Consider the following 14,443-nt stretch of genomic DNA (forward strand, 5'->3'; position numbering starts at 1 on the left):
ATAATTGTAACTTTTTTTTTTTTTTTTTTAAATAGAAATAAAAGTCAAAGAAAGTAAGTAAAACAATAAAACGCGGGGAAAGAAGGCAAAATACTGAAATTTCAGTCAGCGCAGAATTGAAGAGAACTTCTCAGCTCCGCGGAAAGAAAAGAACTGAGGAGACGCGCCCGGTACATCGGGCGGGAAGGCACTGGCGCATGCGCGGTGCGGGCATCTCGAAACTTCTGAGTTTCTTCAAGCAAGACATGCTTGCAAGATGTCCGTATCGGGGCTCTGTCGGATGACATCACCCACTAGTGAGAATACCTGCCTGCTTGTCCTGGGATAATGGATGGTGTGGAAGGGCAGACTGGGTGGGTCATTTGGCCTTTATCTGCCGTCAGTACAGTTTCTGATACAGGAAGGAGCAGAAACCATTTTAGGATCTAAATAAAGGAGCGCACTCTGGTCCATTTCTGTGTTTAGATTGACAAAGTCCACTATATATGCCAGACTTTAAAATTATTATAGAAATTAACTCTCTAATTCCTTCTCAACAAAAAGATGGAATTTAAAATGTTGATATTAAAATTAAGCCAATTGATCTCTCTTAATACAAACTAAGGCATCTTGGAGCATCTTCTTTTGCCTTAAATACATTTTGATAGTCTGGCTGTATCATCATCTCCATTTCACTGAATTGATACTTTTGGTTTGCTGTGCATTTCAGCAAAAGTAAACAACCTTTTTTTTTTAGCATAATTGTATTACATAAAAAATTAAGCAACCAGAAAAATTATCTTAATCAGATTTGCACCGTCTTCCACGCTCTGCTCTCCGTTTGCCTAACAGTTCCCTCTGTACCCCCTTCCAGTGGAAATCAGTATTTGTAAAAGGTACTGCCGTTAGATAAACACCCCTGAGTAAAGTCTCATACTGCCGTACGTGTGTTCACAATCAGAAAAATGTTTTGTACAGAGATTTGGCACAAAATTCAAACAGGCCTTTCAAGGAACATGAGCTCCATCACTCGAACTAAGCCAAAAGTGGCGTTTCCAACCAGGAATTTGGTACTCGGAGTTTCAGGTCAAATTAAATCCTTTAGTAATTGTGATTTTTTCTTTTTAATGAAGGTTTATGTAAGGTCTTAGCAAAAGTGAGTCTCTCAGAAATACTTTCTAGAGCCAGTATCTTTCTGTCCTATTTCCTTGCAGGATTACTGTTCATCTAATTGGACAATTCACAGGACACAATAACCCAAAACAAAGTAAATACTGAAGAGACAGAACCTGGGCTGTGGCTTTGGTACTGTAGTGACCAGTGGGACCTATGGAGAATCCACAGCAGAAGACTACATTTATAGTCAAGGGCCCCTGTGTTACTCAGGCAGTCTCCTCCTGGGAGAAAATAAAAAGGAAGGATGAAAGGACATAAGTCCCCCATAAATTTAAATTTAAAGGAAAAAAAAAAACATCAAGAGGATACTCATTTATCATCCTTCATCACCATCCCACTATTGCTTCACAAAAAATGATGAACAGTATTTCCATGAGGAACAGAAAGGGAAGCTTTTAAGCCCTTCTCAGGGAAATCTCTTCATTTATAGGAGGAACAGAGGAAACGAAAGAGCTTCAGCAATTTCGGGAAGGTCTGAATTCCTCTCGGAGAAACACTGATTTATAGTGAGGCATATTTATCATCCCTGACACTGAGACACAGAAGATCACCTCATCCTACATTCTATGACAATAAATACACATTTCAGGAGGTTTGTAGAAAGAATTCACCAAAATATAAAAATAAAACCATTTAAAATAAAACTTCCCTGTAAATGGCACTTCAGCCTGCAAATTTTCCGATGAAAAATACATTGTACATCTTTTTTTTTTAAAAAAAAAACTTGTTAGCACTTAACAAAAAATGGAAGAGAACCACGGGCCGGGCCCATACAGCAAAGACAGCTTCCTGAGGAGATGGGCTCTTTTGAGAACAAAGTCCTTTAAAGCACTCGGCTACGAAAACCTGGTTTTAGATTAACTATGTGCTGATTGGATTAATGTCCTTTCTTGTCCTGGATTTTCTGCAGGCCATGTGCTTTGAACTCATGCACATCATTTCTCTTCGGAATTCATATGCTGATCATGAAAAAAAAAGAGTTAAATCAAGCTTGCAAAGAATCAGGCTAGTCTATAACAAACATTCTCCTCCATTTACATGTCATGCTTGTCTGTCGCGAATGAACTAAGCTCTGTCGAGCAGTGACCATCTCTTGTGTTTGTGTACAGTGCTGTGTTATGTCTAGTAATACCATAGAACTGTATGTCACAGACTGCAAAGGAACCGCAGCTTCTTGAAGGTGAGGTGGGAGTTTGAAGTCATGGATTTCTGCTGGGCATCCTTCACATCGAGATCATCTTTTGCTGCTCAGCATGGTATCGCTCAAAGAAATGCAAGAATTTCATGTCCAAACAAGGGAGATTCCTCGAAACAGAGGATTAGGTGTAGCCCCGCCAATATATTGTCGATCGCTATTTACTGACCAGAATTATTGAAACAGCAGCATGAAAAGACATCCCAAAACTAAATCAAATGTGAGGGGGACATTAGGAAACTTACTGCAACATCTCTTAATATTGACCACTAGAAGCTTGTCTCGGGGGACTTCAGAGTGGCAGCTAATGCTACAGTAATGCTATCTCTTTCCTATCCTATGGTAAAATGTAGTTCCTTTTCTTGGCCCACTTATTCTTTACATCCTACTTTGAAAGGCTTCTCAAGGGAGGAACAATAAACTTCAAAAATTTGATAAGCCTTGCTCTAATGATTGTGTCACCATTATCTAAAACCCATAACATATGGTTTGTGCTTTTAGGAAGAACGGCAAGAGAAAATCAGAGATGAAAAACAAATCTCCCATGCCATTGGCTCATTTCAGTGATTTAGAAATAGACTGTTGGTCTTTCCTCCTCTTCCATATCACCAGGATAATTATGGAACAGATAGATTGTACTGTATGGGTTAAGAATATATACATGATATGGTCATCTCGGTTATCAAGGAGAAAGACGTTCTTCCTATTCATCAATAATCAAAGACGAGATCCTTGGAATGCAAACCATGAAGGAGAGAAACAAAATGTGTCTTCTGAATTCCATTGACTTTTGCTACAATTTGCCAGGATCGATTGAAATTCCAGATGAACCTCATTATCAATGAGTGGAACCTAGAAAAGAAAACAAAATTTATGGACAACTATTGCACAGATATTTGCCAGTAACATCTAACAGCCCAGGGACTGGTATGCTGCCTAAATGAAGACAACCAACTAAAAGGGGACATTTTTAGGTGGACGAGTCAAGCTGATTGTATGGCTTACTAGAATGACCATTTTATCCTACCCTTTTCAGGTTCTTGGACTGCTCCAATTCATCAGGGACAGATTAGGCCACTTGTACCAACTGTTATTTTGGCTTTATTTATCTATCTTTTAGTCTTGGTCTTGCTGCATTTTGGGACTTTGCTCGTTTCCTTAAAACACCAGGCTGTAACTCCAAACCTGTTCCCAATGACGACAGCTGATAACCCTCATTGGTTTTCTTCAAATTGCCTGTCCTCAACACCTATAGATATGTGGCTTGACTGCGATTTTTCGCGCCACTTTGCTCGTCTCAAGCCATCTTCGGTTATCTGTTCAAAGACACGTAAACTGATTTTAGTCCATACTTCTACCTGTGTACCCTATATTATTCGGACCCCTGAGGAAGGCATGTTCGCCAAACACGGACCGTATAGGGTCAGGTTGGACAAGCACATGTGTACCACAGACTTAAACTTGTATTTTTATGTTTTTATTGTGAAGAGCGAATAATAAATCATCTTTCAGAACATCTACATCCACAATCTTCTGCTTTTATCATTGGCTTAATGGGGAAAACATAACAACTAACTGATGCCAAAATGCGCTAGGAGAACTGCAAAAAATGGGCAGCATTCACCTCTCATAGCCACTGCCTTTCCCATCCCCTCCCTTATCCTATATAATAAAACCCTAAGGGTTTCGTGTTCCCTGCCGCCGTGGTGTGTTATCCGTGGCCGTGTTCCATTTTAGAACCCGGCGGCAGGGAACACTCTGGCCATTCCCCTCCTCCCGCCCTCACTCACCAACCGCTGCTGCTGGAGGAAGCTGCAGGCAAGCTCTCTCCCAGTGGCGCCAGAGCCGCATCATCGTCGCCCAGTACCGCTGCCGACGCCGCTCTTCAAAGGAGCCTGGTGAGAATAGCGGCCGCCTGTAACAAACTTCGCAGGCCTCTCAGCACCTCAGTAACACGTTTCCTCTGACGTACGCGATCGCGTCAGAAGGAACTTGCTACTGAGGTGCATAGCGGACTGTGAGGTTCGCTACAGCTGGCCGCTATCCTCACCAGGCTGCAAACGAACATGCTGGACAGGGGGAGCAGGTAAGGGGCGCTGATGGGCCGGGGAGCAGGGAAGAGGGACAGGGGGAGCACGGAAGAGGTGCTGCTGGACGGGGGAACAGGAAAGAGGGACAGGGGGAGCACGGAAGAGGTGCTGATAGACGGGGGAACATTAAAGAGGCTGCAAACAAACATGCTGGTCAGGGGGAGCAGGTAATGGGCGCTGATGGACCGGGGAGCAGGGAACAGGGACAGGGGGAGCACAGAAGAAGTGCTGATGGACTGGGGAGCAGGGAAGAGGGACAGGGGGAGCACGAAAGAGGTGCTGATGGACTGGGGAGCAGGGAAGAGGGACAGGGGGAGCACAGAAGAGGTGCTGCTGGACACGGGGGACATAAAAGGAAGGGAGAAGGGCTATTGCTGGTCAGGGGGAGCTGGCAAGGGGTGGTGGTGGACAGCGGAGGAAAAAGAGACAGAAAGAAAGACAGACAGACAGAAAGCAGCCAAGGAGAGAGAGAGAGAGAAAGACACATCTATTCTAGCACCTGTTAATGTAATGGGCTTAAAGATTAGTGTAAAATAAAGAACTAAGGCACAGACGGCACGTACAAATATTAAGAGAGGGAGAGGTGTTTTGAGCATTCCATTAACACCGTATTGTGACTTCTGTATGTGGAAAGAGACACTTTCCCCTACATATTTTAATTACTGCAGCCTCCAAACAAGACAACAGACAGTCCACCTATAAGTAGCCAACATTATCCTGCAAAACTCACAAGACTTATCCAGCAATCAACAATCAGTGCAAATTATGATTAAAATGGACCTTCAGCAGAGTTAGAAATGGGACTTACTCCCTACACGCTTTCCCCCAAACCTCTCAATTTTCATTCATTGGTCATGAGAACATAAGAATTGCCTTACTGGGACAGACTGGTCCATCTGTTTCCAACAGTGGCCAACCCAGGTCCCAAGTACCTGGCAGAAACCCATAAGAGTAGCAACATTCCAGAGCTCATATTGTGATGTCATAATGCCTCATTTCACCAATGCCTAAGAGCCAACTTCATCAGTGATGTCACAATGGCTTGGTTCACATAAGAACTGCCATACTGGGACAGACCGAAGGTCCATCTAGTCCAGTATCCTGTTTCCAACAGTGGCCAACCCAGGTCCCAAGTACCTGGCAAGATCACAAGTAGTAAAAAAGAATTTCCTATTTTATGTTTATAATACATTTGTGTGTTGTATTTTTCTGTAAGATGATAAAACTTAAAGATTGAACTAAAAAACAAAAAAAGACTTTATGCTGCTTAATCTAGGAATAAGAAGTGGATTTCCCCATCTTAATAACGGCTAAAGGACTTTTCTTTAAGGAAATTATTCAAACCTTTTTTAAACCCTCTAAGCTGATTTCACCACATTTTTGAGCAATAAATTCCAAAGTTTAATTACACGTTGTGTGAAGAAATATTTTCTCCAGTCTGTTTTAAATCTACTACCGAGTAGCTTTATCACATGCCCCCAAGTCCTAGTATTTTTGGAAATAGTATACAAGCGATTCACTCAGTATTTTAGAGACCTCTATCATATCTCCCCTGAGCCGTCTCTTCTCCAAGCTGAAGAGCCCCAGCTGCTTTAGCCTTTCCTCATAGAGAAGCCGTCCCATCCCTTTTATCATTTTCATCGCTCTTCTCTGTACCTTTTCTAATTCCGCTATATCTTTTTTTGAGATACGGCGACCAGAATTGCACATAGTATTCAAGAAGTGGCCGTACCACAGAGAGATACAAGAGCATTATAACATTTTCATCCTTCTTTTCCATTCCTTTCCTGATTATTCCTAGCATCCTATTTGTTTTCTTAGCCACCACTGCATTGTTTGCACCTTGATTTTATAAAAGGTACCCAATGGTGCCTACGTTGTAAGCTCAGCACGGTTGCCAATGTACCGCTAGGCACCACCTAGGCATCCTTAGGCCGGTATATTAAGCCAGGTTTTACCAGGCCTAATTTACCGGTGCCTAACTCGGACGCCTAGCAATGCCTAAGTCAAACATGCCTATTCTTCACCCCTTACCACACTTAGGGCTCCTTTTACTAAGCTGCGATAGCGGTTTTAGCACGCTAGACACTAACATCAGCGTTGAGCTGGCGTTAGTTCTAGCCGTGTAGCGCGGGTTTAACGCCCGCTAAAATTCTGCGCGCACTAAAAACGCTATCGCAGCTTAGTAAAAGGAGCCCTACTTTTCAGGTAGGTGTCACTAGGTGCCGAACGGGATTCAATGTGGATTTTAGTTCGTTCAGTGGCCTCAATTACGGCACCATTTATAGAATCCGGTCCTAAATTTCCATAAATATATCAGTGATACTTATCTAAATTTGACTTCATTAATTATCTTTTCCTCCTTCTAATGAGGCCACAAAATCCTCTATCAAAGTTTCAACATTATTGTGTTTAGGGACCAACCCTGCATTGGAGAGAATTCATCAAAATTGATGCCAAAAATTCTTTATTCATTTAATCCATATTACTTCCAAGTTTATTTAAAATTTGTTATTCTGCCTATTAAGATTTCTAGGCAGAGTATATTAATAACCCCCCCCAATGGGTATTACATAAAATATAAATTATGAATTCAAGAACAAATTGAGGCCGACAGACAGGAACAAGATGAAAGGGGCAAGAACTACTTTAGAAATAGGAGAGAAACATATATGGGAAGCATGAGAGGAGGGGGATGAAATATAATAATTAAAAGTTCAAATACAGACGGTCAATTCTTTTTCTCAACTGCAAATATTTATTTACTGCCTTTTTGAAGGAGTTCACAGCAAGAATAAGTCAAACATGAATTAAATGAACAAGAAGTCAAATTCAGATAAGTTTCATTTAAATATTTCTTTTATTTTTAGTATTTATATACCACTTATAGGCTCAGTGGAATAACATTCAGGTAATGAAGCCTTTTTCTCTGTCTGTCCCGGTGGGCTCACACTCTACCTAATGTACCTGGGGTAATGGGGGGGTTAAGTGACTTGCCCAGGGTCATAAGGAGCAACATGGGATTTATGGACATTTAGGGGAAAGTCCTATAAAAGGCAAGTAAAGTCGGGCGCATAACTTACACTCCCTTTTACTAAACCACGCAAGAGGTTTTTTAGCGCCGGCTGGCACACTGACTGCTCTGCGCTGCACTGATGATCATAATTGAAAAAAAATAAAATTGAATTGAGAGATAGGCACCTATTGCTGGGTGCCTAACATTGTCTAACACCAAAGTAGGCGTGTTTAGGGGTGGAGAAAGGTGCCGCTGGGTGCGTTTCTCTAAAGGACTTAAGTGCCTATAATGTAGGCCTTTAAAACCCTGGCCTAAGTTTAAGATAGGCACGATTCTGTAATGGGCGCCCAAGTGTGACTGACATGCAGTGGGTACTTAATTTCAGGTGCCTACCTTTTTTTTTATTGAAAAGAAAAAATCACTCTATAGACCTGTTCAAAGAGTAATATGGATGATATAACACAGTTCACAAAAACTTGCTCAGAATCAAGGAGGGGAAAACTGGGGCTGACCCCAGAAAAAATCACCTCACAGCCCAATCATCGCATGGAGAGTAAACAGAACGTTATATCATTTCATATATGCTTTTTGTTATGAAAAAAATTGCTGTTTTTCCGTAAGTGCCATGACGTCATCCCGTGCATTAGGCGTGTGATCACGTTCTCAGAGCCCTTTAAAATCACGGCGGTCTTTCCGCTCTGGTTACCTCTCAAAGCAGTCAAGCCGCGCTACTTGCGCTTCTCTATGTGAGACAGCAGTCCGTATTGGTGAGTCCTTTTTCCTGTTTAGCCGAAAGCTGCGTTTATATCGTTTCAATTTTAATGTGCTAAACTTTTTTAACTTATTTTTGAATAAAGTATTGATTCGTTTAATTTTGTCTTTTTCAGAATCTTTGTACCCATCGCATGAGTTTTTTCCAACCATTCCTGTGTGTTCCCTGAGGCAGGATCGAAACGTGCACGTCGGAACCCGCAAGCTGCAAGTTAAGTTTGCTCAGTTCTTTGACTAAAATCTTAGTAAACATTGTGCTGAACGTCAGTGATTTTTTCATAACAAAAAGCATATATGAAATGATATAATGTTCTGTTTACTCTCCATGCGATGATTGGGCTGTGAGGTGGTTTTTTCTGGGGTCAGCCCCAGTTTTCCCCTCCTTGATTCTGAGCAAGTTTTTGTGAACTGTGTTATATCATCCATATTACTCTTTGAACAGGTCTATAGAGTGATTTTTTCTTTTCAATATATGCACCTTTTCACTCTTGTTACATTGGTTGTAACTTGTCCCCCTCTACATATTTACCTTTTTTTTTTAGGCACCCATTACAGAATCTGGTCCTTAATGTTACAAACTGTGAGTTGGACTGATAAATTCAAACTGAGGGATTTTATGGAAAGTATGGTTTTGAGCAAGCCCTATTTCTCTCTCTGCTGAAGGTTCATTTTAGGCATATACAGATTGTTAGTTGCTGGATAAATCCTGTTTTTGGATGATGCTGAATTAATAATAGCAGCAGCCTGGAAAGAACCACCTCACTGTTCAGCATGTGGTGTTATTTCCATTAAAACTGTCTGTTCTTTTTCTGGGACCCTGAGCAATTAAAGACTTTTCCAATTTCAAGAAAATCTAATATAGTTCCTGTAGCTCCAACAGCAGATGGACAGGACTGGCAGGATGATAATGCTACAGATCTATTATTCATCGGCCAATTCTGTCTACATTCTATGTTCTTTTTTAATTTGCCCCTCTTTTTTTTTTTTTTTTTTTTACAAAACCATAGCGCGGTTTTTAGCGTCGGCCACGGCGGTAACAACTCCTAAGCTCATAGGAATTCTATGCGCGGAAAACCGCGCTATGCTTTTATAAAAAGGGGGTGAGGGGTAGTTTGTGACAACTACTCCTTCAATTCTCGATGGCCCCCTCACTCGTTATATATTATGGTCCAGGATTTTGAGATTCAATTGATTATAAGAGCTGTAAATAATTTTGAGATTATTCTCTCTCCTTTTTCTTCTGCTTACTTCTGTTGCAAGTGTTGCTTGTAAAGGATTATAAGCATTAAAAAATAAGTGACTCAAACACAGCAGGTGTCTAAAGAAAGTTGGTATTTTTCCCACTCAAAATTTATTATAAGGAAATGAGACATTTCTCCTTAGCAGAATATTCATCCTAACAAGAGACTCAAATTCAGAAAAATCGGTTTTGATTATTAAATTTATTCTGCCCAGGTGTGACACAAATTTAAGCAGCATTCTCAAACAAAGCATGATCAATACACAGATTATTCTAAGAGGGGGCAAGTTTGCTTTTTGGAAACTACTCAGTTAGGACGTAGGTAAATTTTAGGAGAGTACATGATGCTGTCTTTCAGTTCATTTTGGGGGAGATTTGTCAGTTACTTTTTATTTTGTTCAAAACTTGTCTTCTTCCATTACATTTTGATTTCCAAATAATGAAAGCTATAAATAAAATGGTGATGGGACAAAAGCGCGTGAGACTTCGGCACGCCGACATAACCTCCCTTCCCTTCCAATTGTTGTTGGTCTTGTCTAATATCTAGTGTTTATATATTTATTGTATGTTTTTATCTTAACTAATTGTATTTTTATGTACATCGCTTTGTATAAAGATATAGCGATTCATCAAATATTTAATAAACCTTGAAACCTTGAAACAATTCGGCGCAAGACCCCAGTGCGCTGCCAAAAAAGTTTCTTTTAAAGAGCTCCGACGGGGTGTGTGGGGGAAACCCCCCCACTTTACTTCATACTCTTCGCGCTGCCATGGGGGGGGGGTGCAACCCCCCACATTATAGAGAAAACTTAACTTTTTCCTAAAAAAAAAAATCGGGAAAAAGTTAAGTTTACTCAATAATGGAGGGTTCCAACCTCCCCCAACGGCAGCGCAAAGAGTATGAAGTAAACTGGGGGGGTTCCCCATACACCCTGCGTTGGAGCTCTTTAATAGTAACATTTGGAATACTGTGTTCAATTCTGGAGACCACACTACCGGAAAGATGTGCTGAGAATCGAGTCGGTTCAGCGTATGGCCACTAGGATGGTCTTGGGGCTCAAGGATCTCACGTATGAAGAAAGACTGAATAAACTACGGCTGTACTCACTTGAGGAACGAAGAGAGAGGGGAGACATGATTGAAACGTTTAAGTATATCACGGGCCGTATCGAGTCGGAAGAAGATATCTTCTATCTCAAGGGACCCTCGACCACCAGGGGGCATCCGCTGAAAATCAGGGGAGGGAAGTTCCATAGCGACTACAGAAAATACTTCTTCACTGAAAGAGTAGTGGATCATTGGAACAAACTCCCACTGCAGGTGATTGAGGCCAACAGCGTGTCAGATTTTAAGAGAAAATGGGATATTCACATGGGATCCCTAAGGGAGTAAATTAAGGGGGGGGCGGGCATTTGGAATGGGCAGACTTGGTGGGCTATAGCCCTTTTCTGCCGTCTTTTTCTATGTTTCTATTTTAGGCGGCGCGCTGGGGTCTTGCGCCGAATTGTCTGCGCTACAATGTCAGCCCGCCGAAGTCCTGCACGCGAATGACTATGAACCAAATAAAACATGCAATTTTTCATTTTGTATAAAAAAAACCACTTATACTGCGGGAAATTCTACAAGCCCACCTACTTCAAACCTCATAAACAATAACTTAATCTAAAGATAGAACTCATACCCAAACTCTATAATGAGGTTGAAGTATCATCATCAACATCTTCTCACACATCAAGCTGCATTATGGGGTAAAGACCTTGAACAATTGCTTGTGCCTACTACCTATGGAGAATTCAGGAAACGCCTGAAAACACATCTATTCCTGAAATACTTAGGAGACCAGCCCATTCAATCTTAGTCCTTAACAACCGAGCGCAAGAATCACCTGTCACTAAATCTGTACTTTGTTTGTTCATTCAATCTGTAACTCTGTTTATTCACTCAATCTGTAACATTTCTAAGCATTGTAAACCGCATAGAACTTCACAGTCCTGCAGTATATAAACTGTTATTATTATTATAAATATGCAAAATTCTCAGTAAAGAGACCTCTTATAACCTAGATGTTATTTCAAGTCTTCCTTCTGGAAACATATGATGTAATCATCTACTTCAAAACCTCCTCCCTACCTATAAATTTATTTGCTTTCCAGCCAAAGCCAACGTTGGGGGACCATGAACTGCCCGACGCTCACACTCTCTTCAGAGGGTTTCGGCTAATAACAAGCCTTCTTCGGGGGACACTATCGCTGTTGTGCCACTTGCCTTCCGATGTCGTGGACCTTTTTGTCACTTGAAAACTGCTGTCCACGGAGAGATTTCTTCAAAACTCAGAACAGAAAATAATCTGAGGGAGTCAGGTCAAGACTGTAGGGTAGATGGTTGAGCTGCTGAAACCTACATTCTCAAATGACAGCCTGTGATTGTCATGATATGCACACCGGCGAATTGTCATGAAGCAGCATCACGCCTGCTGTGAGTTTTCCTCATCTTTTCTCCTTGATTGACTCCCACAAAGTGATCATTGTGTTGGCATAACTCTCCCCAGTTGCGTCTTGAGTGGCATGAACTCCAGAAGCGAAAGTCCTTCATCATCCCAGAGGACAGCTGCCATGACATTGCCTGCAGATTTTTCTGTCTTGAACTTTTTTGGGGGTGGGGGATGACTTGTGTTCAAGATCTCTGTGAAAGACCCAAGTCTCATCAGTCACCAAAATAAGAAAAAAAATTCACTTGGTCTTCATGGAGTATCTCCAAGTTCTCCTGAAAGCATTGGAGCCTTATGGCCTTCTGACATGGCATCAGCATTCTTGGAACCCATCTTGCACTAACCTTGGACAAGCCCAACTTTTCATGAATTATTTTCAAAACTGTACCTGCCGAGATGCCCATTTCTTCAGTTATTTGGGAAACCTTAATTCATCTGTCTGACAAAATTCAATCCTCGACTTTCTTGCACATTAAATCAATACTGGAACAACCTCTGAAAATGCTTTAATATACTACTAGTTTCTTTAGTTTGAAAACTGTCCACCTCATGCAGTACACAACACTCTACCGTACTCATAGATTCCTCCTGCCGCATGGCATGGCGTGAATGTGTATGTGTCGGGGGTGGAGGTGGGAGGAGGGAGAACACAAAAAACAGAAAGGAGAAAAAAAGGCAAAGGGCTAGAAAAGACACAATTTTACTTTCTACATATAACTTATATTTTGGTTAATTTACTCAATAATGATGGATTATTAAACAACAATGTTCTACAAGAAATTTTAACTCATGAACTTTAGAACTAAGAGAAAAGCATAGCAGGTAAAATCCAACTGGGCCATTCAGTTTGCTCAGTTCACGTTCTTTAAAGCAAAATATCGTAGGAATTTATAGAAACATGACGGCAGATAAAGGCCAAATGGCCCATCTAGTCTGCCCATCCGTTTATCATACTTGACAGATACTATCACATCAACTGACTCACTGGGACACTGAACATGATCTGCAACTAAACTGAGTCTCAAAATCTCATTCATTATGGAAAAACTGCAGAGTATGGAGGGAAAAAAGGTGAAAACTACAAGCAGTTGAGATTTTTTTTTGCTCAAGGAAAACAAAAAGGAGAGGAAAATCAAAATTATGGTTCTTCAACAAGCTCATAGGAATGAGAATGTCCTGGAAAAACAAGTTCAGATCTGCTCTTTGTTACAGATCATGCCATCTTGGGCAAATTTCTTCAGGCTTCCAAGATCCACTTGAAAACAAGACAATTAATCTTAATTTGGCTCTCCCGAAGCACACGCTGCCGAGTCGTTCATCTCAAAAGGTGGCTGCAGGTTCATTTCAGAGACATGACATAGAAACGCACAACAAAGGGCTCCTTTTACAAAGGTGCGCTAGCTTTTTTTAGCATACGCGCCAGATTAGCACGCAGTAGCCGAAAAACTACCGCCTGCTCAAGAGGAGGCGGTAGCGGCTAGCGCTGCGGCATTTTAGCACGTGCTATTCCACGCGTTAAGGCCCTAACGCACCTTTGTAAAAGGAGCCCAAAATCTTGTTTGCATAAAAGGTGCTAGATGATATAACCAATTATTCCTACCTTTATAAGTAGATTCTGATCTAGCAGATGGGCGAGTAGAGATGTGTTGAGAACCTTTGAACTCTGCATAGTCACTCAGTGTCTGAGGTGGAGGCGGTCTGGAAAACCAAACAATTTTGGGGAAACTAGATATTTAAAAAACAGCCTTAACCAATACATCGTATCTTAACATCCTTCAAAACAAAAACCTGTACAGAAAGCAGCTATAAATGTCATCAGAAATACGTATCTAAAAAGAAATCAGTCAGAGGATGGTGGATACATGGAACATGCTTCCGGAGGCTGTGAAAGGCAGGAGCACGCTACAGGGCTTCAAAGAAGGTTTGGATAGGTTCCTAGAGGACAAAGGGATTGAGAGGTACAGATAGGAGTAGAGGTAGGTTATAGGGATAGGAGTAAGAGGTAAGTTATAGAAATAGTCAGGGACCACTGCTCAGGCAATAGGCCTGATGGGCCGCTGCGGGAGCGGACTGCTGGGTGAGATGGACCTCTGGTCTGCCTCAGCGGAGGCAACTTCTTATGTTCTTACTACATCCCAAACAAATATTAATATTCCCCATAATTCCTCCCTTTCATTTTAGTTAGCTATATATACATATATACCATTTCCTATAATTATTTTGTTTTCCCTGTCCTTTTGTGTTTTTACCCTTATCGGTCCCTCCTTTCCTATTATAAATTGTATTTCTTCCCCCTCTATCCTAATGTTTCCTGTTTAAATTTGTCTAGTTTTTTTAATATGAGTTTTATATTTTTATTATATTATTGTTAATATTTTATCATGTATTTTCTGTAAATGTAAATCGCTTAGTAATTATGATAGGCGATTAATCAAATAATGAATAAACTTGAAACTTGATAATTTCAAGGAGAACCATTTTACCACTA

At 41.1% G+C, this 14,443-nt stretch overlaps 1 protein-coding gene across 3 annotated transcripts in view; it reads right to left on the bottom strand.

Moving 5' to 3' along the window:
* Nucleotides 1–1,875: 1,875 nt before the first annotated feature.
* The window catches only part of CCDC50 (coiled-coil domain containing 50), a 53,267-nt gene continuing 40,699 nt past the window's right edge, over nt 1,876–14,443 (bottom strand). For all 3 annotated transcript variants that reach the window (XM_033958689.1, XM_033958690.1, XM_033958688.1), the window contains 2 exons: nt 13,556–13,653; nt 1,876–3,202 (listed from right to left, as the gene is read on the bottom strand). In XM_033958689.1, the coding sequence (XP_033814580.1) occupies nt 3,189–3,202; nt 13,556–13,653 (112 nt within the window). In that variant the 3' untranslated portion in view covers nt 1,876–3,188. The remainder of the gene's footprint in view (nt 3,203–13,555; nt 13,654–14,443) is intronic.

Source organism: Geotrypetes seraphini, chromosome 9, assembly GCF_902459505.1.
Source record: "Geotrypetes seraphini chromosome 9, aGeoSer1.1, whole genome shotgun sequence".
NCBI classification, from domain to species: domain Eukaryota; kingdom Metazoa; phylum Chordata; class Amphibia; order Gymnophiona; family Dermophiidae; genus Geotrypetes; species Geotrypetes seraphini.